This window comes from Pogoniulus pusillus, chromosome 4, assembly GCF_015220805.1.
Source record: "Pogoniulus pusillus isolate bPogPus1 chromosome 4, bPogPus1.pri, whole genome shotgun sequence".
Classification (NCBI taxonomy): Eukaryota; Metazoa; Chordata; class Aves; order Piciformes; family Lybiidae; genus Pogoniulus; species Pogoniulus pusillus.
In genome coordinates, this window is record NC_087267.1 from 14606536 (window position 1) to 14633383 (window position 26848).

The 26848-nt window shown below is 39.8% G+C and overlaps 1 protein-coding gene and 1 long non-coding RNA gene across 2 annotated transcripts in view; one reads left to right on the forward strand and one right to left on the reverse strand.

Annotated features, from left to right (window-relative positions):
• LRIG3 (leucine rich repeats and immunoglobulin like domains 3) overlaps window positions 1-21934 on the reverse strand; it is a 43541-nt gene extending 21607 nt beyond the window's left edge. Inside the window, exons 1-3 of the mRNA XM_064142237.1 lie at window positions 21657-21934; window positions 14494-14565; window positions 14119-14193 (exon numbers count right to left, since the gene is read on the reverse strand). Coding sequence (XP_063998307.1) covers window positions 14119-14193; window positions 14494-14565; window positions 21657-21829 — 320 coding nt within the window. The 5' untranslated portion in view covers window positions 21830-21934. The remainder of the gene's footprint in view (window positions 1-14118; window positions 14194-14493; window positions 14566-21656) is intronic.
• A 516-nt stretch (window positions 21935-22450) lies between these two features.
• On the forward strand, window positions 22451-24415 carry LOC135175095 (uncharacterized). Its single transcript, XR_010302233.1, has 3 exons — window positions 22451-22557; window positions 22640-23045; window positions 24273-24415. It is a non-coding gene; the product is annotated as an uncharacterized LOC135175095 (long non-coding RNA).
• The last annotated feature ends 2433 nt before the right edge of the window (window positions 24416-26848 follow it).

Consider the following 26848-nt stretch of genomic DNA (forward strand, 5'->3'; position numbering starts at 1 on the left):
ATTAATGGGATTGTTTGGAGCTAGTGGTATGTAGAGGAAAACAGATCACAAACAATTAAATGAACATAACCCAAAAACACTCTTGTTATCTTGGGAAGTTTCAGTCACTTCTGGCTGTAGTACATGCCGTACCTAGTGTGATGGATAAACAAAATATAGAAACTCTTTCCAGCTCCTAGAAATTGCATCCAAAGGCAATTTGAGTAGAACTATCAACAAAAATGTCAGTTCTGGAAGGTGTTTGCTTTTATTGGAAATACTTGCTCTTACTATCAAATAGTAAGACACACATTTAGGATATCATGGACAATCTTTCACGTATTCAATGGGCGTAGAAAGATTACTGCTCAGGAGAAAAAAAGTCCTGACTCAAAACCTAAACCAGAAGTTAGATTAATGGACCTTCTGACCACATACAGAAATGGGTAAGTGATCCTGCAGCCCCTCCAATGCTGCACTTGTATCATGTTTCATTTCTCAGGCTGCCTGGTAGAGGTGCACACCATTTTTTTAACTCTTAGCTTAAAGTATTTATAATAAATGGAAACAAATTAATAAAAAACAACAAACATCACCACCAAGTGTCAGTTCCACTGGTCAAATAAGACTGTGAGTTAGATAATAGGTCACAGAGCCTTGCCTTTATGCATTAGTTTGTTTATAAGGTAATTACTAACAAGGTATTAAAACTGCCAATTACTTGAGTGACGAATAAAATTTTCCTTGCAGTAAAAGTGTGTTCCAGCCGAAGCCAGCAATTTCCTGAACTGCACGCCTCCTAAATTGCAGTGTGAAAGTGCTCAGTTATAGAGACAGCTTGCACAGTGCTGTCTTTGTGTCAGCACTGCTCCATAAAACAGAAATTCTTCACAACTGGCAGGATAATAGCCTCTGTATTACAAAGTTTAGTTGGACTTAATGGAACAGAATAGAACTCTTATATAGCCTTCAGATTAGCACTTAAACTATCTGGCGAATTACTTGACACAGACCAAGTTACAACAAAAACAAACAAACAAAAAACACAGCTTTTTTGCTGCAGAGAACATACTTTCCTTTTTGGAGATGGTATGGTCATATTGTGGGGGGAAAGCAACTTCTTTTGTTCACTGAAACAGAACTACATATCCAAGTCCTGCCTTCAATGCAACTTTTCATTTAGTCATATTTGTAGTGGCTGCTCAAATGCAAAATATCCAAATGGCTCACTCCTTATTGCTCCAATGTTCTAGTCCAGTTTTGTCTTAAAAAAATCAAGTACTATAATTCACATCTGGAAGTTTATCCCTGGCTGAATATACACAAATAATTGTACTTCAAGTCTCAATTTTAGTTAAAATGTGAAACTTGAATTCTAATTTGATTTTTCTTCACAGTCATCATTTAAGCAAATCAATTAAAAACAATGCATCAGATTTCTCATTACTGCCAAATCACCATCAAAATTAGTCAAGAAGGATGAGACTGAAAATGCAAGACTATCAAATTGTCAAAGCAGAACCAAACAGTATACTTTGTGTCAGCATGACGTCATATAAATTTGTTCACTGTGAAAAATAAAACAAACAACAAACCAAACAAAAAATCCAAATCAGATTTAAAGAAAACAAACACACCTGCCTCCCAGTTTTCTAGCAAAGTGCTCTTATTACTGTTCTCAGACAAAAGCAGCTGCACACACCATACTGTTTCCATTTCAGAGACGCTCAAGGGGAGAGCAGAGATCACCCACAACAAGAAAACCAGTGCATCAAGTTCTCACAGAAGTGGACCTGCAGCAATTGGATCACAAATTTATTCAACTGCTACAGACTGTAGCCTCCTTAAATTTCTCCTGTTACAGCTAAAGCAGCAGGTAGAGCTCTGAAAAACACAGATCAAACCACCAAAAATACCTGCATGAATCTGAATATGCTTTTCGCAATTTCAGTGCCTAAAGTTTGACTCGCAGCAAAAGAAAAACCCAACAGCCCAAGAGTGCCAGCAGGCTGATTTATTTTCTTTCACATAACCTCTCTAAATATCAGCTTAAGAAAGAATATCAGCTTTTCGTTACGGACATGAGACATCTTAGCCTTCCCTCTCATCATTCATGATTTTAACCTCACCACCAGGCCAAAACATCTGTGATAGTCCCATCAACCATGACCAAAAGATTCACTCTATAAACAGTATCTATAACGTATCTGACATACTGACTTGTATTTTCCTTGCTTCTGGAGAGACATAAAGCAGGATAGCAACTTCCACATCCATTTTGTTCAAGATCTACTTCTTGCATACTGAAAAAGGCCAGTTTTTAAATATCTGAGATAGTATCTCTTCCTAAATATTGTCAATTATCATGTTTTCCACCTAAGAGAATAGTTTATACAAGCTCCATTGTTCTGATCCTAAAACATGGAAACCCCAACGCAAACAGATTAAGACACAAAGTTTTGGTTTTACTCAAAATCTCAGCACAAAAATACACTCTTGTGCTTCCTTCTCCAACGTAGTTCTTTCTTTCAGGTAGATCCTGCTCTACCGTATTTTAAAAACCTCTTAGTCGTATATTACACCATGATCCTAAGAAGGAACAAGAGTAGAAGCCTGGAGGTGGAGCTACCTGGTGAAAAACAAGTTGCCTAAAAAGACAGTTTTGAAGAACTGTGTCTCTGCAACCTGTTCTCCAAAGCTGTTAGACACTAAACATTTCAACATCTGTGTGATTCCAGACTAACAGGTTATTTCCTATCCCTCAACTAAGCCCTGAGAAGCAGGATATACTGCCTTATAAAACCACAAACAAAATTCCAGTGTCTTGCTGGAGACTAAGAGGAGATGTAAAGAGGAAAAAAGCCTTCTGCTAGCTACGGTCTTGATATAGCTTTATGAGCAGCACTGAAGCCAGGATGCCGGCACTCACACGTGTTTTGTTGGATCACCCTGGATCTGTTTACCCAGCTTCCAAATTTGAGCTGTCTTGAAGGCAGCCATAGAATCATAGAATCAACCAGGTTGGAAGAGACCTCCAAGATCATCGAGTCCAACCTAGCACCCAGCCCTAGCCAGTCAACTAGACCATAGCACTAAGTGCCTCATCCAGGCTTTTCTTGAACACCTCCAGGGACGGTGCCTCCACCACCTCCCTGGGCAGCCCATTCCAATGGGAAATCACTCTCTCTGTGAAGAACTGCCCCCTAACATCCAGCCTATACCTACCCTGGCACAACTTGAGACTGTGTCCCCTTGTTCTATTGCTGGTTGCCTGGGAGAAGAGGCCACCCCCCACCTGGCTACAATGCCCCTTCAGGTAGTTGTAGACAGTAATAAGATCACCCCTGAGCCTCCTCTTCTCCAGGCTAAACAGGCCCAGCTCCCTCAACCTCTTCTCATAGGATTTGTGCTCCAGGCCCCTCACCAGCTTTGTTGCCCTTCTCTGGACATGTTCCAGCACCTCAACATCTTTCTTGAATTGAGTGGCCCAGAACTGGACACAGTACTCAAGGTGTGGCCTGACCATATTGCAGCAAAGCAAAGCAGATGTGACTGCTCACATCCAAGCACATATCAAGTGGTCTCCAGTACATGTCGCTGTATCTCTTGGCCTCCTTTTTTTCACATTTCCTCAAATTTTTGTGGTTCCTTCACCTATTCTTCTCTCCACTCACTCACGGATATCATGTGACTCCTGGCATATCTTGCACTCCCTCAGTCCTGCCCTCACAAAGTCCTTTGGACTTTTAAGAAAAAATGACATCAAGGCACTGAGTGGAAGAAAATTTAAGCAAACACCTGCTCTCCCTAAAAAAAAAAGACCACAAAACAAAAAAAACAACCCCTGAAAAAAGATGAACCGTAATAAACTTCCTTAGAAAGTGGTGGAAGACACATACTTTGTGGCTTTTAGGATAAGGTTGGACAACTTTAAAAGGCACATATAGAATCACAGAATCAACCAGGTTGGAAGAGACCTCCAAGATCATCCAGTCCAACCTAACACCCAGCCCAATCCAGACAACTAGACCATGGCATTAAATGCCTCATCCAGTCTTTTCTTGAACATCTCCACGGACTGTGACTCCACCACCTCCCTGGGCAGCCCATTCCAATGGCAAATCACTCTTTCTGTCAAGAACATCCTCCTAACATCCAGCCTACACATCCCCTAGCACAACTTGAGACTGTGTCCCCTTGTTCTCTTGCTGGTTGCCTGGGGGAAGAGATCAACCCCCACCTGGCTACAATCACCCTTCAGGTAGGTGTAGACAGCAATGAGCCTCCTCTTCTCCAAGCTAAACAACCCCAGCTCCCTCAGCCTCTCCTCATAGGGTTTCTGTTCCAGGCCTTTCACCAGCTTTCTCACCCTTCTCTGGACACATTCCAGCACCTCAACATCTCTCTTGAACTGAATGGCCCAGAACTGGACACAGTACTCAGTAACTCCTACAAGGAGAGAAAGAACAAGGTTTTCAGGGTTTTTTTTTTCTTCCATTTTCTATTAAACTAATAAAATTATCCAGACTGTAATGAACAATTACATTATTTAAAATATTGCAATAATGGTCTCAAGCTGAACACTACTCTTACAACAAAAATCCCCTAAAATCATAGAATCATAGAATTAACCAGGTTGGAAGAGACCTCGAAGAAATGAATGGGACTATGCACTCTTCTGACTATTAGATATCCAGCTTTTTTCATTTTGCAACCATTAGATACAGAAACATTTCAAATTAAATATTTTTTTTCTACAAGATGAAGTTATTAGATATAGAGCCAGGATTCTGCCTCACGTGCAGTCCTACTAGTAGATCTATAAGTCTGATACCTCCTTCACACATAGGCATCTCATGTTCTTTGTGGCAAGAAGTTGCCACTCTTTTGAAGATTTCCTTCATTCTATGATCCATGTCTGTCACTGCTCTTGCAAGCCAGACGCCAGCAAGTTTCTGCTCTTATTTTTTGTGCTTCTTGTGGTATACAGGCGCAAAGCAGAAAATAAAAAATTAAGAAAGTCAGAACTCTGTCAGCTACTGATATGCTGCCCAAAACTTGAGACCAAAGATCCCAAATCAAACATAAGTGGGAAAAGGGGAAAAGAAAGATGCATAATGAAACAACTCTGGGATCAGACTCGTTTTCATCAGTAAGAAGACAGGCCAAATCCAAACTTTCAAACACATACCTCCATAGCAATTCTCTCCTGAGTCAAATCATAGTATGCAATATTTAATTAAGATGCAATTAATTAACCTTTCCTTCCAAACTCTTCTTGACATCTTGGAGTCTGCTTCCCAATTCACTTTCTGGCCTTTCCAAAATAATCACAAGTTACACAGCATGTGACAGCCAAGTGAACATGTAAGTTCATCACTGTACTTGAATGGCAGTAAAGCTAAAGTGATGCAGGCAGTGCTATTTTGGCATGTGCTGACAACAGGAATAACTTACTGCAGACTTGGTGCACTAGTGACTGTTGGTTAATGCTAAAATTTCAAAAAATTATAGGTATGACCAAGATTAAACCCAGCTCAGTACCCTCCAGTGTTAAAAACCATTTTAAAAAAATTATATATGGACTCATGAAGTACAAAGATCTATCCCTCACTGTTACAGAGCCAAGTCTCCCTTTGGGGCCAAAGTCTAGGCACTTCAAATTGCAAAGACCCACTCCAATGTTAATTGTTAGTACAAGTTGAGGCATGTTCTTCTGTTCACTTTTACTTCACTCAAGACACTGAGTCATTACACTTCACTGCTCTATCACATTAACCACCTATGACTTCCTTAAATTATAATACAAATACTGACCTCTAAACTTCATTCTAATTTCCCCAATTATTTGTACTGTATGCTCTACAACTTGGCACCTCCTCCCTGGTAGAATTTTTTACCATTCTTCCACTTTGACACACAGGAAGAATGCTCTTCATTCTTCTGAGCCATTATTATTCTAATTCATCTTCTTTCTTAAACACTGTTGATCAAAAGATCATGTCATTTTCCCCTCTGCAAATAGTCCATAACATTTGCATTCTTTTCCATTCTCATTGCAAAAGCATTAATCCAGTCTTTCATTACTTTCATTTCTACATGGTTCTTCCCTTTCCCATCATTCAGAATAAATTGCTGCCATAAAAATCTAGTTTCCATGTCTGCAAGTCTGACTAAAACAGGTTACTTTTCAAATTCTTTCATTTACTTTCTCTTAGTCTCCACAACAAATGTCAAAGACTGCAAGAACTAATTCCAGTATGTTTCTTTGCTCCAGCTTTTTGCTCACAACTTCAGCCCAAGTCACACATGGCTTACCACTACTCTAATTTTTGGGACTTTTTCCAAGCAGCTTGAAGCCTGAAGCCCAGTCTGGCATTCCTCAACCCTTTCTTTCAATCCTTCTTCAAAACAAACTCTTCCAGTATCCAAATCTTAATCCTTCCCATAATAAAGTGGTAGCTGAAGAGATGACAAGGATGTAAAATATTTGACCAACATTTTCTTAATATTGGGAGCCAGACTTCAGTTTAGTACGCTAGCTTTATAAACACACAATACCACTTTCTCTGGCAAGCACAGAAGGGAAAGGCATCCATTCCTAGTGAATGTTAAGCTTTCGTTTTCAGTTGTGTCTAAACTTCTTTCTTCTGACTATAGATTTCTAAATGCAAACTTATTCTTCTGGATTTTACACATGGCCTCCACTTCCAGCCTGCTCTGAGATGACAAAGAGGCAGATTTCTCATACCTATTCCTATTTTAAATAATCTGGCAAAAAAGGATTATGAAAGCAAAAACTTCTATCTTTACAGATCTTTTGCAAGGGCTTTCCTTATTATGATACTGCCATAGAGTGCAAACTATCTGCATTGCCTGCTGGCATAAATGTATTACCTATTTTGCACGTTTGCTTCAATTAGCTGAGTTTTACTTCTCAGTATAACTGTCTGGAATATGATCTAGAATTGCAGTTATCACTGAACATTTTTAAATGTACTTTCCCACATTTAAAATAGAAATGGTCATACAGTACTAAAATAGAATCCCTTCTAAATAGTACAACAGGTTAACCACCACTTCTCTTTCAGTAACTACATCTGTGCATTAAGTTAAATAGACATTTAAGCTGCATGTTTGTTGGTTTATCAAAGCTAGGATGTGAAGATACCTTTTAGGCAACAAAGTTGGTGTATTTTTAATGCAGAATGAGAATCAGTGACCAGTACATGCTCTATTATTCCCTCACAAAGAAAGAAGGTTGGACTATTTTGATATTCATGGTAAGGAAAATAAAAAACAGCATAAAGCTACCGAAAATATAGATGAATCCACAAATCTTTAGTCATAAGCTCTGTACATTATTTACCAAAGATCTACAGATAAACCACTTCAACTTAGGAGTTAGTTTACTTAGTTTTAAGAGCTATGAAGAAAATCCTTTCTCAGATTACACATTTAAATTAGGTAGCATGAACAATCCCATTCACTCTTTAAGCCCTATCAGTAAAGATATTTGCACTGCGGTACAGTAAACTCCACTTATTAAAGGTTTGTGTTAGATTGGAGTTAGCTCTGTCTTTGCTGCCTTAGAGCACAATGCTATACCCATCTAAGAAACAACCACGTTGTAACACAGTCTTTCATCAACAGGATTTCATTCAGATTGGAGCAAATCATGCTGAAGAAATTTTACTAATTACTGAAATAATCTGCAGTAAAATTAGTGAATTACTGAAATAAGATAGCAGGAATGATGATAGGAAGACACCAAGCTAAATCTGGGCTCTTCTGACAAAGTTTCACATCTTATTTATGAAGCCTAGGTATACTAAAACTTGCAGATCTTACACTCCAACAAATTTCCTGCTGCAGTTGCATGGATTAGATGAGCAACATGTAGAGCCTTTTATCCAGAGCACAGATTACTACCTGGACCTTAAAAAAAAACTTCTTAAACATCCTCTGTGGTTTTATTCGGTTTGAGTGATTTTTTTTTAATCTTTGTTGATGGGTTAGGTAATTCTGTTCCTTTTTTGTGTTGTTTTTTTTTTTTTTTTGCTTTGAAGAGGATGATTTTGTACTTTTTCAGCAGTTCACTTCTAAAATGCAAACCTAAAAGCTAGCAGTGCTGACTGGACACAGAAGGCCTGAAACAATAATTAAGTAATTGTGACCAAGTGATTGCAGTCATTTTATAGTGACTGATTAGAAATTTACATTTAACATTGAGAAGAAACATTTATGCTTGCTATGAAAACTTGTTCATTCACCTTCTTTAAACATCCAGAAACAATGTGTGCCTTCAAAGGCAATGCATTTTAACTCAGCATATACTGACAGGAAGACATTACAAACCAAATGCCGTAAAAAGCCTTCAGAAAAGTGACATGTGGATTCAGTCCAGCACCTAACAAACAAGTAGGCACATTACAAGAAACCTCTACAACATTGGCAATGGCAATTTCTTGTTTTAACTGCCTTAAAAGCTTCCTACACAGATGGAGTTGGAGGGTCTCCTCAGCGTAGCAGAGAAAAACCTGTAGTATGTTCCATATTCTGTATGTCTCTTATGAAGATATTTCATATTCTGAAAGAAGTGAAAAACCTAATGCAAGCCACATACTAATATAAAACTTGAGAATCATTATTGTATTGTGAATCATCTGTTTCTTTTATTTCCACACCATGAACTTCACATTTTCGACTCTGGCTTTAGTAAGACCAAGAGGTTTTTCTGCATTCTAGACTAACATGATCAGTCTATACAACATAAACTACTAGGATATTTTCATCTAAATAGTCTGCAACATATAGAACCATAAAATGGTTTAGGTTGGAAGGGACCTCAAATATCATCTAATTCGAATCTCCTTACTGGTGCTTTTAAATAAAATAATTCCTAGCCAGTAAAACATAGAATCATAGGTTTATTTAAAACATTTCATCAGTCAAAACTAGCCTAATGTTACTTTATGTACCACAGACTTTGGTATGTACAGTTTTTTCTAGTCACTACAGACAAATAAGATGACTACCATGTAACATATCCTGCATGCGGGTAATAAGAAACCTTTAATATTAGTTCTAGTTCAACATAGACGTTTTTACAAGAGCAGTTAAAATTTAGGTGGGAAGGCAAAGTACTTTAATATTCAGAGCTGTCTGTCTTTCTTCTTCACAGCACTCAAGCATACAGTGCACTGATGATGTGTCTCCAGTTAAGTGTTTTCTAAAATTCCGCAAGTCAAGCAGCATTGGTTTCTTATTTAATTTGCATATCCTTAAACAAAATCCTAAATAACTCTGCAGCATTTGCAAATTGGTGTCTTTCTTCCTTACAAAGCACTAATCACACTAAAATTTGTTGACATTTTCTAAAGTGTTTTTAAGTAAAAGCCCAATGTAAATAATAGTTGGCAGTTAACACCATGTAGCACTTCAATGCCAAAGTACTGTAGTCACATTACCTGGTTTTAAATGTATTTCTGGATTCAATCTAGGTACAAAACTTCACAGCAGTGACCTAAAAGGTAGTATTTGTTTTCGTCTTATGTACCAACATCAGAGATTCTAGAAGATTTTCAAGATAATAGGAACAGACTGGTACATATTGGATAACAAATGCCATTGGAATGGGAATCAAATTCAGAACCTTTGTTCTCCGGATCAAGAGCATTAGTGTGCATTTCTCTACTCAACACAAAAGTGCTCCATCTACCCAGAAGCAAGGATAAGTAACTTGTTTGTTCTTCCACAACTGAAGGATTATCTACCACAACAATTTAAATTAATTGTGTTAATTTAACTGTTTTTTCATGCACTTTGAGAATGTGAATCAAGAAACTCCTAACTTTTTCTACATCTATGGATAGATAAATATACCTCCACTACTACTGTGTTAACATCTGCACGTTATTTATTTACAGAAATCAGTACTTAAATCTAGTATTCTCCCCAGAATTGTTGTCCAGCACTTGGGGAATTCTGGCCTCCTGACTAGAGCTACCATGTTGACTGGAGACCTGGCAGTCTCTGACAAATGGCTGAATTTCTTCATCTCCACCTTGGCACACTGCTCTCTTCCTGCCTTCTCCAACAGAAGACAGACAAACTGGGTAGCTATGCGAAAAAAAAAAACCAAACCCACACCCTGCAGTTTCAAGAAATTGACTTAAAATGGACAAACATGCTGAAAGATGCAATCAGATCTTTGCAAGTATCATCACTGTAAGACAAGCATGCCCAACCACATTGCCTAGATGTTTTGAAAAGAATCTAACTTTAGACATCTAAAAGTTTAAAATAGACAACCTAGGTGCACTTCAGGAGGAAACCAAACTAAAGTATTTTTCTACTCTCCACTGAAGCTTCTTTTACTCCACTCATCCTGATGAGGATTTACACTTAGTAACTCATAATTATGATGTCAAACTTTCAAGAATTTAGGGTAGGGAAGAAGAATCCTACTCTTCACTGTGTCCAGTAAATATATTGTCTGTTAGTGTCAAGTAAGCCATCAGAACTTCACAACCTAAGGCCTCCTGACCAGCTGTCACCCAAAGAACTACCCATTTAGTCTACAGCAGCCTCCAGATTCCCTGAAGGCTCAGAAGCTCTCCTATGCCCCGTGACAAGATACATTTGCATCACATGAATAAATTCATAGCTGCATCTCCAGTCATGTACGTGTAGATGCATGGGCTTGCATACTCCTTCATACAGCTATCAGCTCTACCCAAAGAGGTGGGATGCGTAAGCCTGCCTGATCCTTTTCTCTCCCATGGTGCTCAGACCTCAACTGGATCCATAAAACCAAAATGTTAGGATTTCATTTTCATGTTACAGATAGACAATTAATTCAGACTGAAAACATTTACTACTTTGAGTACATTTACATTGCATATGTCAACAGTATGTAAATATGTAATGTAGATAAATATCAGTTAGCCAGAAAAGAGATCGCTCCAGAATCAAAACTACACTAACATGATAATCCGCTCATGCTTGTTTACACTGCTCAAAGAACTCAGACATACAGTGCTGTATGGAGAAACTGTAGACACATCAACAGTGCAATTTCCTTTGTAGAATGAGAAAATTCTTGCAGAACAGGTAAAATTCTAAGGTTGCACTGCTGAGTGACAAGTACTACAAAGGGAAAAAAAAATCCTTCAACATAATTTTTTGGCAAGGAAGAGGAGGGTGCTACCTCCACAGCATTCCTTGAAATCCTTGGAAAAAACAACTGGCTTTTCAACTGACAGCAGTGAACCAACATACACGTATCTTGTAAGAAAAGTAACCAAATCAAATTTCGGAAGACTGCCACCCTGTTCTCTGACATTACTTGAAACTACGAACAAGGAAATTCAACAAGGAAACAGTGGTTTGTTTTTGAAAGGTTCCACAAGCTCCCTTCATCTAAAAGTTTAAAATCCTGAAGAAAGTCATCACATATTTCAAGTACTTACTCTTTCAACAGCAGTTCTGAGAATTATATTCTGTTTGTTGCAGGTGTGTTCTCTTCATATGACTTAGATATATTACTTGGGTTTAATAAACACCTCCAAGTAACATCCACAGCAAAAATAAGTTAACTTTTTTTTTCCCACTTATTAAAAAAATGTGTTGTTAGATTATTTGTCCATTCACACCACTGTACTGCATGCATGTTTATGCAAGACAACTGCCATATGTTCACTCCTCTTTATATATATTCTTTTCTGTAAAATGAGATTTAACATCATTACATAAATAACTTCCAATATGTAGGAAAAGAAGGCTGAAAGGAGGAGACCTTACTTCTCTCTACAGCTACTTGAATGAAGGCTGGAGCAAGGCGGTGGTCAGTCTCTTCTCCCAAGAAAGAACAACAGGACAAGAGGAAATGGTCTCAACTTGTGCCAGGAAAGGGTTAGATTGGATATTAGGAAATATTTCTTTTACCAAAAGGGTTGTGAGGTATTGAAATAGACTGCCCAGGGAAGTGTTTGAGTCACCATGCCTGGAGGGATTTAAAAGATGTGTATATGTGGTGCATAAGATGTGGTTCAGTGGTACGTTTGGCAACGGTCAGTTTATGGTTGGTCTCTATGATCTTACAGGTCTTTTCAAATCTAAACGATTCTATACTTCTATGTTTCAAATAAAAGCATTTGAAAAAGAAACAAGATACTTTTTTTTTTTTAACACTACGATACCACTCTCTAATTTTATGTTCTATGTACATTCATAAGTAAAGGTAAAACCTTTATATCCTTAAAGATTTTTTTCTACCATATTAAGCTCAAAGAATTTCTGCTATGGTCATAGAATATGTATTAATCTCAGCTGAAGCACATTATATTCGTCTACCTCCAACCACCACACAGAAGTAAATGGAAATCAGAACAAGAACAAGCTAGCACACAACCAGGCCAACTTTTGCTTAACTGGTAGTACGACAGCAGCTTTTAGAAACATCTTTTTTACTTTTCCTTTTCAGCACCAGTACCTAGAGTGCAGAACACAGATCTAACAAAGGTTTTCCCATTTTTGATCACATAAGTAGATGAATCAAGTTAGCGACCTAAAAACATGGAACAACCAGTCCAACAGTGACTGATCTTCATTTATTTTCTCAAATGAATACAAAAATCTTTGCACATCTGCAGAAGGAAGATTTTGTGTTCATATAAACTAGTTAAGTTTCCATGAGAAGTATTAGAGGAGATGCTAACACAAATACTCAATCCTGTATTCTTCACAAAGCAGGAAGATATAAACAACTTATGTTAATATTTTCAACTTTGTGGTAAAAAGAACCTTAGCAAGATAGTGGAAATTAAAAAAAAGGCCTTAAATCAATTAGATGCTGAAACTATAGAATGCTACCGTAGTATAAAATTAGTATCAATTCTAATGCACAGTAGAATATATGCTGAAACTCAACAGTTATCTGTCAGACACCATCTTTTTCTTTCATTCTTTTCTGATTCTGATCTGTAAGAAACCACATCAGTATCAAATGTCACTTAGTTCTTATTCAAACAGAGCAGTCCAGACACAGCGGCTGCACCAGCTGACTTAGCTGACCTGGGCCTAGAGCAAAAACAAACCCCTATAAATCACCAGATGTAAGCAATTGAACAGTGATCAATTTAATTAACTGAACGGCTTTCCAAAATTAACTGTATTGTTTTAACCCTTCAGTTTTCTTCAAGAAAAGTAACTTGCAATTTGTATTCAAGGGCAAGATTTGGTCAGAGGGTGACAGTAGCTTTAGACACTTTAGATTTCCACTGATAAAACACAAATCCCACACATGAAAAACGAGGTGTTTTTTTTTCAAATTAATAGAATGATAGTAACTGGGTTTGTTAACAATTTCATCAACATTTTAGAGGAAACAGATCACAAAGGGGAAGAAATCAAACTGATTCAAAGCGAAAACCTCAGGGACAAAGTTTCCTTTAGAATCAACTGTTTTGGTCACAAGCCTTATATGTCTTTTACAACTTTATACCTGTATTACAGACACCACATGAAGTAACCAAAAGTTTCTTGCAAACAAAACAATGAACATAGACATAACTGTGTGTCAGAGTCACATGTATTAACTGCAGCCATAAAAACATTATGCCATACACTAAAATTGTCTCCAAAAGACATTTTAAAGATATTGACAAAACATCTTCTAACTTAGCTACTTGTCCTGAAGCTGTGCCTCAAGGGGATTTCCCCATGTTGCCCAGTGAAATTAATGGAATTCTGCCATGATTTAACACAAGTGGGATTTCAGCCAAGATGCATAATGACAGAATGCAACTCTTGTTTTCACATTTGCATTGTACCAGTTTGTACAACGTTTACTAATGTCTGTGCAGTACCTAGCATGACAGGGCTGAGGCTTTTAGGCACTACCACAACATAATTTAATTCTAATGCAGTCTTTGTATTGGAAGGAAGCACAAAACCTACAAGGATTAAGCTCAATTATACACATTTTAAGCAACCTGCTAAATAATATGACATAATCAACTTCTTAACCACAAGCTACTCTATTTCCAATTATTCCACTTTAATCTCTGTAATGTGCATGTTTCCACAAACCCTGTAGAGTTAGTTCCACTATGGACAAGAATAAGATTTACTCACAAAGACAGGAGAGTTATATTTGCAGAGATAGGTCCCAGATCTGGAATGATCTCCAGTTCATTGTTGTTCAACTTCCTGTTAGTATTAGAAAAGGAAGAGTCAATTTTGATGTACATAAAGAAGTGCACACTTTGGACTTGATAAACTGCTCAACAGCATTACTCCAAAATTATAAAAAAACAAATCCTGGTTTATTTAACGCAGAATATTAGAATTGCAAACCATCTTTGTTATGCTCAGAGAATCAGCTATACAATTAGTATATACACACACTGGCTTTCTCTGATTCAGATTTTGGGGTTTTTGGGAGGGTTGTTTTTTGGTATGCTTTGTTTTGTTGTGTTATTTTTTTTAAATTAAGACAAATTAACTTACACTTCCTGAAGGCTATGAAGGTGATCCAAAAGACCAGTCTTGATTGAAGATAGTTTGTTGTGACTCAAGTCCCTATGAGGTTACAAAAATAAACAGCCTGTCAGTTTTGCCATAAAATATCGGGTAAAACAATACAATTTCAATCCAAAATGTGTTACCATTTGTTTCCAAGTACCCCTCCTTCCCATCCCTTCACAACAGAAGACATGGCTAAAGCAAGCTCTTGGTTACAAGGAAAATTCATAAAACAATGCTCACTGCAGTTTCATTCCTTGAGTCAATGGTAATATTTCTATTATTTACTCTTCTAATTTCCTTAAAGCAATGCACAGATTATAGATACACTATGAGGACTGCCCATAAATGGCAGTTCTGTTTTCATGCTTTCGCATAATTCTGGACTCCATTCCTACCAAACTAAATTTATTAGGGATCTTGAATATGCAATATCAGAAGAAAATTGACACATAAAGAACTAACTCCATCCTGAGTTTCAAGATGTCTGTGGTGAGACCCTGGAATGTGTTGCCTGGGGAGGCGGTTGAGGCCCCATCCCTGGAGGTGTTTAAGGCCAGGCTGGATGAGGCTCTGGCCAGTCTGATCTAGGGTAGGGTGTCCCTGCCCATGGCAGGGGGTATGGACCTAGATGATCCTTGTGGTCCCTTCCAACTCTGACTGCTTCTATGATTCTTATACTCGTTGCCTTAATGCTGCACTTAATTGAACTTGAAGAAGTAGTTTGAGCACCCAGACTGTGCCACTCCATACACAAGACCTCAAACATACACTGATACAGTTTATAAGAAAATTTTGTTAGCATCTTTGCAGTCTTTGCTACAAAACAACTCAGGATATTAAGAATGCAACACATTTCCTTACAGACACCATATATCTTTACCGTATGTCCTCTCAAACATTTCACAGCGCAATAGAGTAGCCCTAAGAAACTCTTGGTGTTGCTTCAAAAGTACTAGAAACATCACAGAAATTAAAGAATGACTATACAGTAGAAGACATAGAAGCTAATTACAGAAACTCAAACTTCAATGTCTATAGAGATCTGCCCAAGAGGTACAGATTCACAACTACTCTTGTAACCATGGCCCTGATGAAGTCTTCTGCCTTATTAGTCACCCATCACAACATGCACCTTCTTGCTTTACATACTACAGCCTGTCTCCAAACTGAGAAGTACTCACTGGATGTTATAACACTGAATTTATTCAAGTCAGCAAAGAAAAACAGCACTACTTTTAAGGAGTAATAACTCCAGTAAGAGTTTGCAACGCAGACACATTAAGAATTGCACCAGCATGCTTCAGCAGTGAGCTGCCCTACCATCAGGTAAAGGCAAAGAAATTTCTCACATTTCACAACACTTTTCTCCCTGCCAGTTAAGCACTGTAACAGTCACCCAACAAGCCTGGGGTCCTCATCAAGTCATATGGGCATGAAATGTACCTCAAGATGGATCTATGAGAAGACTGTGCTGTTCCTTACTTTTTTTGCATAATACAACTCAGCATAGTCATGTCTACTGAGCATACCAAACACAGACATGACTGTCATGGATGTGTCTACTCTCTACCTACAGTTCTGGAAGTGAAGAAACCTGATCATCACCATATCATTGCTGCACACAGACCAGGACTGGCTTAAATCAAGCAATATTCAAGGTCTGTGCTAGGTATTCTGTTCAGTGACTATGCTTTGAGCAACTTCAGTCAGGCATCTAGGTTTCTCCAAAAGAACATGGGGATGGTAAAACTCCTCTAACTATTTGGTGCTTTATGCAGCTCTTACTCGGTGTTGCCAAGACAACTTCATGATCCCTTTTGTCCTCTACTGGAGTCAGCGGTTAAAAAAAAAGAAATAATGAAAATCAAATGTTAAAAATAACCACAGGCACATAAGGGCATTACAAGGAGTACCAGCAGTACTCAGATGCAATGTGCGCTCTGAGCCAGGCAAGTGGATCAGGCTCAGCAGACCGCAGAGCTATGGCACTGGCAGCTGGCTCCCAGCCACGGGCAGGGAGGAGACAACACATGACATTTCTCAAGCCAGGGCTGCAAAGGAATTGTGCACAAGGCAAGCCCACAGGTCTGAAAGGCGTTTTCCAGTGGAAAAAAAAAAAAAAGGGTTTGATGGCTGGCAGAAGATATCTAAGGGCGTTGAGGGCTGGGGGAAGACATCTAGAAGGCAAACACCCTCCACCACCTTCAGGTGGCCACAGAGGGGATATTTTCCTCAGATTCAGCTCTGGACTCAAACACTTAATATATATGTGTGTCTTTTTCCACGTGTCTAAACACCTACAGATATTCCTCTTAAAGACGGAAAACCAATACAGTGTTAACATTTTCAAAAAGCCACAAATGTTAGTTACACCATTATGACTTGGAGTTCTTTGAGTCCTCCTGTAAATGAGGTTAACCACACTTTAACTTACAAGTTAGAGGACTGCATCTTTCACTGCTTAAAAATATAGTGCTAAAAAATTCACCTGGCCATAGACTGGATAGGAATCCCTCTGTATAGCATTTGAAGGTGTTAGCTGCATAGATCTGAAACTCTCATATTGCATTCTTAAATGTAGATGAGGGGCAGGAATCTCTGGAATCTAACTTTGTACTTTAGACAGAGTAGAGACAATTTTTACTCTTAATTCGGTGTTTGGCTTTAGTCTGCAGGGACTACAAGAACTATGCAAATAAATTGCCAAAATTCACTGAAGTTATGGCCGCTAGTGCCTAATATGTTACTACTCCTCATGCTTCAGACAAGATTTAGGAATCAGTAATTATTTCAACAAAAGTCTTTCAATGTTAGTGCTAAAAAGCTGCATTTCTTCATTTCATCTAAGAACACTGCTAAAGGTTTATTTAAAACATATTTGCCTAAAGGACCTACCAGACAGTAACAGACGTGAGTATATTTGTTCTGCTGGAGTTATAACATGTTAAGAAAAAAAAAATCTGGCAAAGTCTTTAAACTATAAAAATCCTGCAATTACAACCACTGCTGTGCATGATCACCACACTGGAGCCAGACACTTTCACTCTGAGCTCAAGCTCACATCCATCTGGAGTCTATCAAGGCAACTGTGAGTGTAACAACTTACACTAGATTTCAAACAATTTTTTTTGTGTTTGACTTCTAACACTAGAGATACCTTCAGATTTTCCACCTATCACCTACTTTAAAAAAAACATAGACAAAATCCTCATTCTTGGTTTATTTACAGCAAGTTCTCAAACACAAGTTGCAAAAAAAGGACCCAAAGTAAAACGATAAAAAATCTCAACCTTAACAGACATTACAGAATCCCTTTTTTAAACAGTTGTATTGATACTGGTCTATCAATTGTTGCATAAAATATCAATATTTTATTAGACATTATTTCAGCATATCAGTGCCATGAGAAGTGTGTAACTTGTGAGGCTTTTTTAGTTAAAGCTAAATCAATGGCTGGAAGTGAACCATGAGTTATTAAAATACTTCAGTTTTACTAATATTCTAAATTAAGCTTAGACCCATAGAAGTTACTAAAACTTGTAAGGACTAGATCTGAGACTTTTTTAAAACATAAAAATCTATCATCTATGTCACAGTGCTACATTTCAGTCCAATGCATTTCTCAACGTAACTTAAAACAAGTATTCTACCTTCACAGATGATACTTAATCATTAAAATTATTACTATGCATTTTCTTTGCCTGTTAAAACCACATTACAAGTGTGGAGAAAAATTCCTGATTACTTCTGCTACTGGAGTTTCAGAAACCATTAAAGATACAACAGTGAGTGCACTCTGAAACCTCAAAAACCTATTTATATTAAGAAATTCTTTATTACAATAAAAGCATATTTGTCTGTTTTCACCTCATACTTCTAATAGAAGCGATCAAGACTTTAAGTGGAAATGCCTCCACTAGAAAAAGCATACCAGTTTTGTGAGGCCTTTTAAGAAGCCTGCTTATGAAATAAACTATTTTCTATATTCCATTATGCTTCTATAAGCATCTTTCATAACTCACAAGTCTCTGAGATAGAAAGCTGAAATGTAAATCTGACCATCAACGTTTATGTGATAAAAAATTGAAAGGAAGATCTAATGCATTAAGGGAGAGGATGAGTCCTTCTTCACAGATTTTATATCTTTTTAGACCCTAATTTAATTTACAACACTCAGTCACAATTATCATCTTCCTCAGAGAACTCAGAAACCTGAGACCCAAGTCAAATTTTAAAATGCAAATCCAGCAACAGCTTCTTAATCAGTCCCACTGGGGCCTATAGAGCTGCTAATTCAGCAGAAATCAGGAGAGCTGAAAAACAAAAACCCAGGCTTGTAGCTGTTTTAAGACACTGATCCAAAGTGACTCATAAATCAGCTTGCTATGTTCAAGTTTTAGTCTGGAAAATATTGAAAAACAGCTGTGAAAACCATACGGCCTTTTTTCTGGCAATTCTGGTGGAGAAATAGAGAATTTATAAAATATAAACACTAAAGATGTAATACAAACACAAGTGAAAACCATCTTTCAGACTTGCCCTCCTGCCCCACCGACAGTTCCAGCATTCCTTGGTGAATCAGGCAAGTAGGACAGTAATACCACCAAGAGCTTGCACACATGGAGGACACCAGTCAAACGCTCTCTCTCCTCCCCTGCTCTGCTACACCAGTTCTAACAAAGCCACATGCTTGAAGTCTCACAGCACACATCCTGGAAGTAAATGTAAATCTAACTTCACACTTTGCACACAAAGTCATTGCAAACGTTTATCAGCTTCAGATCGCTATCATGGGTGAAGACAAGGTTACAGCAGACTGTATTTTTTGCAAAAATCACAGTAAAGCTGATAATTATAACCTGTTTGCACCCCATTTTGTGAAGCCACTTACATATGAAGCAGTAACTTCACGCTTGTCACCAAGAAGAAGGGGATGTAACTTGAGCATTCAGTCTCATTTTTTATCATCTCCCTCCTTGTCCATTCTAAGGTCACACAGTCTTTCTATATTAGACACTCTAATTCTGTTTCATATGGGGATTTAAACAGAAAAGCGATGAAAGTGTGAAATGGAGCTTCAAAATACCAACTTCATCTAACCCTTCATCTGGGCAAGTGGACAAATGGGAAGAAGGTGTAAAGCCTAATGCAGGCCTAGACCTTCATGAGCACAAGATCTTTCACTCTCTTGCTCGGAAGATCTCCACTGTCATAGATAAAGCATGCTGTCATAGATTTTGTTTTCTGCAGAGGACTGGAAAGCCTGCAATTAAAACTACTAGCCTTTGGCTATGCCCGCTATGGACTTCATGGAAAACACAGTAAACGTACAGCAATAAAATTCATAAACAGTCTCTTACAATTTGTAAGCGCACATTTTGTCGCAACAATAATCTGGTCTAGTTAAACCTTTTCTGTGTATGTAATAATGAAACACACGATAATTTCATAGATGGCGCAATCCCAGCTCCAGGTACTGGAGCTGCTGAAGTTAACAGACAATTTGCACTCTTTCTTGCTCTCTTATTAAGAGAACAAGGAAAAAAAATACTAAACTACTTCCAAGGCATTTGACACGAACAAAAGAAATATTTACACAAAAGCAGCCAGACCACATGGTTTGGTGACACCTACAAAGATGTACTTTTGTGAGTTTAAGAGCTCACACAGCTGTCCAATGAGTACTCACAGCAGGGTTTCTTACAACAGACCAAAGCTTATTTATACAAGTGGAACTTATTTTCTCACACTTTTAAAGGAATGTGAACTTACATAAGGACAATTTACACTACCAAGGCAATTCTAATTAGAAAAATCTCTCTTGTGCTAAAAAAAAAGACCCTGAAATGTGTCTTATTGTTTCTCAGTGACATAAGTGAAAAAGATAAATTTGTATTATGTTAATGCGAAATGCTTTTAAAAGCAACTCTAAAAAAATAAAGTTGTAATTTTTTCCTCTTGGTTTTTAGTATGCTGTCAGACCTGGATTTCTACAGCACTAAAGTAAGTTAAAAAAATGAACTATGAGGGTTAGCTTAGCACAAAAAAAACCAAGGCATTAGGTTTTGTCAGAAATAGTTCAAAAATACTGAAATACTTTAAAAGAACAAAAATGGTGAAATCTGATAGGAAGCAAAACCAGTTGTTGAACACAAAGCAGATCCAGTATTTGATTCGTATGCTTCAATCACGTAAGCCAAAAAAATAAAAAGGTTCTTTCCCTCACACGTTTCTGTACCACTCCTGGAAATACTCAACTCTTAGAGCCATTCCTATGTTAAATTCCATATGGTGTCAATACAGCCATCCACATTTCACGACTAAAGCAGCATGACCTCCAGACAAGGCAATTGAACAGAATTAGCCACAACTAATTGAAAGTCTTCCTGTTTACTCTAAAGTCCTTATCTCAATCTGTTTTGGAAATGTAATAGAAAATTAATACGAGTGATATAGAAGATCTTTGAGTGACAAGAGATTAAAAACAAATGTGAAAAGTCCCTCAGCTATTGCCAGGCTTTTAGAAATTCCCCGTAATTTATGCTTTGTCCGTAAGTTAGTCACTGAAAGTAAATTCTGTACAGATGGCATTTCCAGGACACGTTACTGTGGATCCAGTGAACCTATGCCATAGAACCGAAACGAGGAAAGCTCCGGTGCGAGTAAAATCATTAAAGGCAAAACTATCGGGGAATGTAGTTTAAGAAAACTCAGACCAGCTTTCTCCATACACGAATCAATATTATTAACTTAATGACTACTACTGCAAGTTCCCCAAGAAACTTTCTTCTTCCCACTCTGGAAACACTGAGCAGCGTTCCTGGGCCCGTTTCATCCCGGCCGCTTATCACTCTCCGGGGCCTCAACTCGCCCTAGGGACGCTGTCCTGCTGCGGTCGCCTCCGCCCTCGCTGACAGCTCGGCCGCCGGTCCCCGGCGCTGTCCCACATTGCCCAACGCACCTCGCCGCTGGCACCTCCCGCTTCCCTACGGAGACGAAACCCGCGCTTCCAACACAAAGCCCACCCGCTGGCGGAACCGCGGCCTCCGCCGGGCACCCCAGCCCCCAAGGGCAGAACATGGCGGACGGGCGCGGACAGACACCCCCAGTCCCTCGCCGTGCCCATCGTCCTGATTGATACTCACAACTGCACCGCCACCCGCGGCAGCCTCTCGGGCAGCCGGCTTAGATCCAGGCGGCTGCAGGCAACGAGATGCCCATCGCAGCGGCAGGGCGCGGGACAGCGGGCGGTGACAGTGAGGCCCCCCAGCAGCAGCGCCAGGAAGGCGGCGGACGCCGCGCGAAGCCGGCGGGGCATGGCGGGCTGGAAGCCGTTGCCCGCACTCCTGTTTCTGTTGTTCCCTCACTAACAGAGGCGAGTGCGGCGCAACCTCCCGCCTCTCAGCGCGGGTGGCAGCTCCTACTCATGTCCTGGAGCCGCAGCCAAGGTGGGAAGGCAGTGGGACAGATGGTGCAGAAAAAAAGTAAGGGGAGAAAGCGGCAGAAGGGGGCCCCGCAGCGCCGCCGGCCGCCAGCCACTCCACAAACTTTCCACCGCTTCAGCCCGCCCTCGCCCGGCCGGGGGAGCCCCGAGCGCCGCCCGCCCCACTGCAGCCCCCTCCCTCTGCCATGTGACAGCCGCAGCCCCCGCCCGTCCCGCCGCTGGGGGTGGCTGGCCCGGCCGTGCGGGGTTGGGCGCCGTACGATGGTGGGCAGCGGCACGCGTGGGTTCGTGTCGAATCCCGCTGCTGACAGGTCACAGCGGTGGCACCCCAGGCCCGCTGCCCGCCCTGGGTGGCAGCCGACGGCCGACCTGGCAGCGCGACAGGTACACGTGTGTGCCCTCGGCCTCTCTTGAGGTAGACGGGAGCGGGCAGCCGGTCCCGAGTGCCCTAAGTGTTGCTAATGGCAGGCAAGGCGAAGCGCGAAGGCGCCCAGGCCCTGGCTGTGCGGGATTTCCCTTCGCGCGAGTCGGGGCAATCCAGGAGCTGCTCCAGAGGCCCCAGTAGGTTCCCAGCCAAGCCTGGGGTCACTGGCATGTAAAAGGTGAGGTGAGGTTAACTCCTGCCTTCCGGGTCCTGCGCGGCTAGTCCAGACACCGTAATTAAGCCCATTACGTTCCCCACAGGATCCCAGCTCCAGAGATTCAGGGAAGTGGGCAGGGTATACGGATTCCACATCACTGAGGTAATCTATGTAATTTAAGTAAATACCTATTGTTCAAGTTCCATATGTAAGCCGGGACCCTGCAAAGGATTCAATTACCGTAGGCTTCACGCAGCCTTCCTAGGCAGCAGCAGACGTCAGACTGCTCATGGACGCTGTGCTTTCTTTCCCACCTTGATAACGTTTCACCTGCAAGTTTGTAGACGTCTTGGACACTGGGACCCTGGAGCCTCGAAAGCCTGACAGCTCCCATACAAAGGTTTGTAAGGCTGAAACTGTGTTCCTGTTGTGTTCCCGTGTCCATCTCAGAACAGATGGGTAAAGGAACAGAACTACATTTCAGTCAGAAGTCACTGCAAGACAAGCAGGTAAATCTCGTGTAACTACAAACGTTCGTGTGCAAGTGTCAGCATGACTGTGTCCAGGTGCATGGGGTGTGCAGAACTGTGTGTTTTGTCAGTTTGTCCTTCATTGATCACTGGTTCTCCTTCTGGAAGTTACTGCAGGAACACACTTTTTGTTTGTTTGTTTTTCCCACACAAAAGCAAGCAAGCAAAGAAGCAAAATACAGGATAAAAAAATAATTATCCTGTGTTTATGAGCTACCATAATATACTTCTTGTAGCTGAAAACAGTCTTGGCAGTTTGGGCATGTCGTAGTGGTTCTGTCCCTCTGCAGACTTCTTCCTTTTAAAAACATCGCACTGACATTAGATCAACAAAGTCTGTGAAACACTGAGGCATTCTAAATAGTCAGTGCCAAATCCAGATTTTCAGAGCTATCCATCATTAGCTTGTACCTATTTCCACTGAAGTCGGTGGGAAAGCTTCCTTCAGTTTCAGAAGTCCCAGCATTTGTTCTAGTTCCATTTGTTTCACAACATTATACTAGGACAAAGGGACAATTGAGCATGTTGTGTTTATACTTAAGCAAAATAGGCTGTACTTGCTACTTTTGCAAAATAATCAAAAATTCAAGAGGAAGACTTTATGTTGCTGCAATGAATTATCCACCATCTCACCAAAATTAATACGGATTTAAAGTGACTGAACCTTGTACTACAATTCCCAGAGTGCACAGCAAAGACCCTCCTGTGAAAAGTGCGCTTATCTTAAGTGTTGTTAAACGGAGTGATTCACGAGAAAGTGGCAACAGAGTTATAAAGCTGTCATATTTAACATCCAAGGGAAACAAAAACCAGAAACATTTTGAACTTATCATAGGAGTCAATAATATGCATGGTGCATGTGTGAACTATGGAACAAAAGAGAACCTGAGAAAAGAAAACAGAACATGAGAATGATATTAAAATGTTGGAAAGGGCAAGCAGTTCTGGTTTCATAATTTTGAAAGCCAGTCATGCAGTCATGCAACACTGTGCCCTCAGAAAAAGCTAATGCATATTTAGTGTTAATAATATATGAAGCTGTTTTAAATTAAGCAAGGTAAATCAATTCAGAAAATTAATCCATTTGTCTTTGCAGCTTCTTTTCTAAAAATAATAAAAACGTTTTAAAAGTCAGTATGTTGTGAATTCTAAAATACTTATATGCTGTATTTCAGAGCCCGTGACAGGAAGTCTTTCTTGCTACAGGGAAATTTGCTCTCTTCAGAAGTCCCTGGGACCGGTTCTGCACTGAAGGGCAACCCACCAGGTCCAGAGTTCTCATCATTACTTTTTCCTTGAGAGAGCACCTTTGAAACTATACATAAACAATTACAAATGTCTCCTTCACAGTTTTGGCTGGTCTATGTGTGCCCTAAGTAGACATATCAAAGTGAGAAGTCTTCTCTTCCTCTGCCTTGTTACCTCTGCATGTTGCAAGGGGTTGCTGCTGAGCCTTGTTTGGCATCAGCATGAGTGTAAATAAGTACTCAATGGGATTAAGGGACTAATTTGCCTGAAATAATAGCTCACACATCTCTGCTTAGTTCTGAGTTGTAATAATTCTCCCATCCAGATTTTCACATAGCTGCACACAGAAGAGCACTTACTCATAGTGGTTACGCAAAGACAGGCCTTTTCCATGGCAGCTTAAATATAGGTCACCCTGAGGGGATGATGCTGAGAAGGGGGAAGCACAGCTGCTGAGAAAAGTTCTTGTAAAACAAGACCCTCAAGCTCTCCCTTTGGCTAATGAGAATCCTCCACAAGACTACTGAACATAGTAGTCTGGGTGAGTTTGCTGTGGAGGAAAAGATGTTGCATAGTGAACTGTAGACCTTTCACTGGGATGTTACAGGTTAACTCTGATGGTGTAGTTTTGAATCTCTGATTATTTTAAATCAGATAAACATGATTTTTCACAATCAAGTCCAAACATATGTTGTTTAAAATATGCATTCACTTCAGACACACCCAGAAGCTAAATACGATTTTTTACATATCATTAACACATTGAAATCAGTTACTTTCAAGTAACCTAACTCCAGAAAAGGTCAACCTTAAGTCAGACTGGTTTTAGGTGATTATAAATGGTAGCTTACCTTTTGCTACATTAAGTAAAAACAAATTAAAATAGTGTACATTTTCTATTCTGAGTTAAGATTAGAACATCTTTTGTAACACTAGTAACCTTAACAATTTGATTGATCTAATTTATTTCTTTTTAGTTCTCAAAGAAGTCTCATGACACCAAAAGAAACAGTTACATATAGTTGTATATAGTTACACGTAGTTAAATCTGTAGGATTTGTCAGAAGGTGGAAAAGAGTGAACAGTTACTTCTACCCAATTATTATGTCAATTTAAGGCCACCCATAGGAATTAATAGTCTCATGTTGTCTTGGATCAGCAGGTAATCCACATCTGTGTCTAGTATTTCTTTTGAATTTTGTACTTTTCATAGGTACATAAAGTGACTTAAGTAGTGTTCAGCAGATAAATGCAGAAGCAAAGCAGAATAGCATTGCTATTCCCACACATAGCTGGCACATCCCAGTTCTGATAGAGTGAGATGGAAGTAAATGGCCCATCTGTCCACTTTCAGTAAATGGCCCTGTAGGAATACTGGCAGAATTAATGTCCTGTCTATCTATTCTTAACCTTTCTCAGTTCAATTTTATTTTTGGTTAAAAAAGATGTTTAAGACTCTGGGAGAAGCAAATGAAGAATTAATCCTCTCAAGATAATCACTCCCTATTTCAAGTTTCCCGGTATAATCCATTTTTTTTTAAATTAAAAAATCTTAAGGCTAACAAACCCTTTTCTAAAGTCACAGCTGGAAAGGATGAGATGAACCAATGATACTCACAGGATCACAGGATGTTACGGGTTGAACGAGACCCAAAGAGATCGTCGAGTCCAACCCCCCTGCCAGAGCAGGACAATACTACCTAACACAGATCACAGGGGAACACATCCAGACAAGCCTTGAAAGTCTCCAGGGAAGGAGGCCCCACAACCTCTCTGGGAAGCCTGTTCCAGTGCTCTGTGACCCTTACAGTAAAGAAGTTCCCCCTTGTGTTGAGGCAGAACCTCTTTTGCTGCAATTTACACCCATTGCTCCTTGTCCTATCACAGGGAGCAAGTGAGCAGAACCTGTCCCCCCAATCCTGGCCAGCCTGCAGATACTTATAAACATTTATCAAATCTCCTCTAAGTCTTCTCTTTTCCACACTGAAAAGCTCCAGGTCCCTCAGCCTCTCCTCATAAGCCATGCCCTCCAGTCCCCAAGTCATCCTTCTAGCCCTCCGCTGGACCTTCTCCAGCAGATCCCTGTCCCTCTTAAACAGGAGAGTCCAAAACTGAACACAGTACTCAAGATGAGGTCTCACCAGGGCAGAGTAGAGGGGGAGGAGAACTTCCCTGAACTGCTGGACACACTCTTCCTAATACACCTCAGGATCTCACTGACCTTGGCCACAAGGGCACATTGCTGTGCCATGATTAACTTGTTATCAGCCAAGACCCCCAGGTCTCTCTCCACAGGACTGCTTTCAAGCAAATCACCTCCCAGCCTGTACTGGTGGAGTTTATTATTCCTCCCCAGGTGCAGGACTCTGCACTTGTCCTTGTTGAACTTCATCTGGTTCCTCTGTGCCCAGCTTTCCGGTCTGTCCAGGTCTCTGGATGGCCACACAGCCTTCAGCTGTATCAGCTAAGCCTCCCAGCTTGGTGTCGTCAGCAAACTTGCTGAGCAGACATTCTGTGCCGTCATCAATGTCATT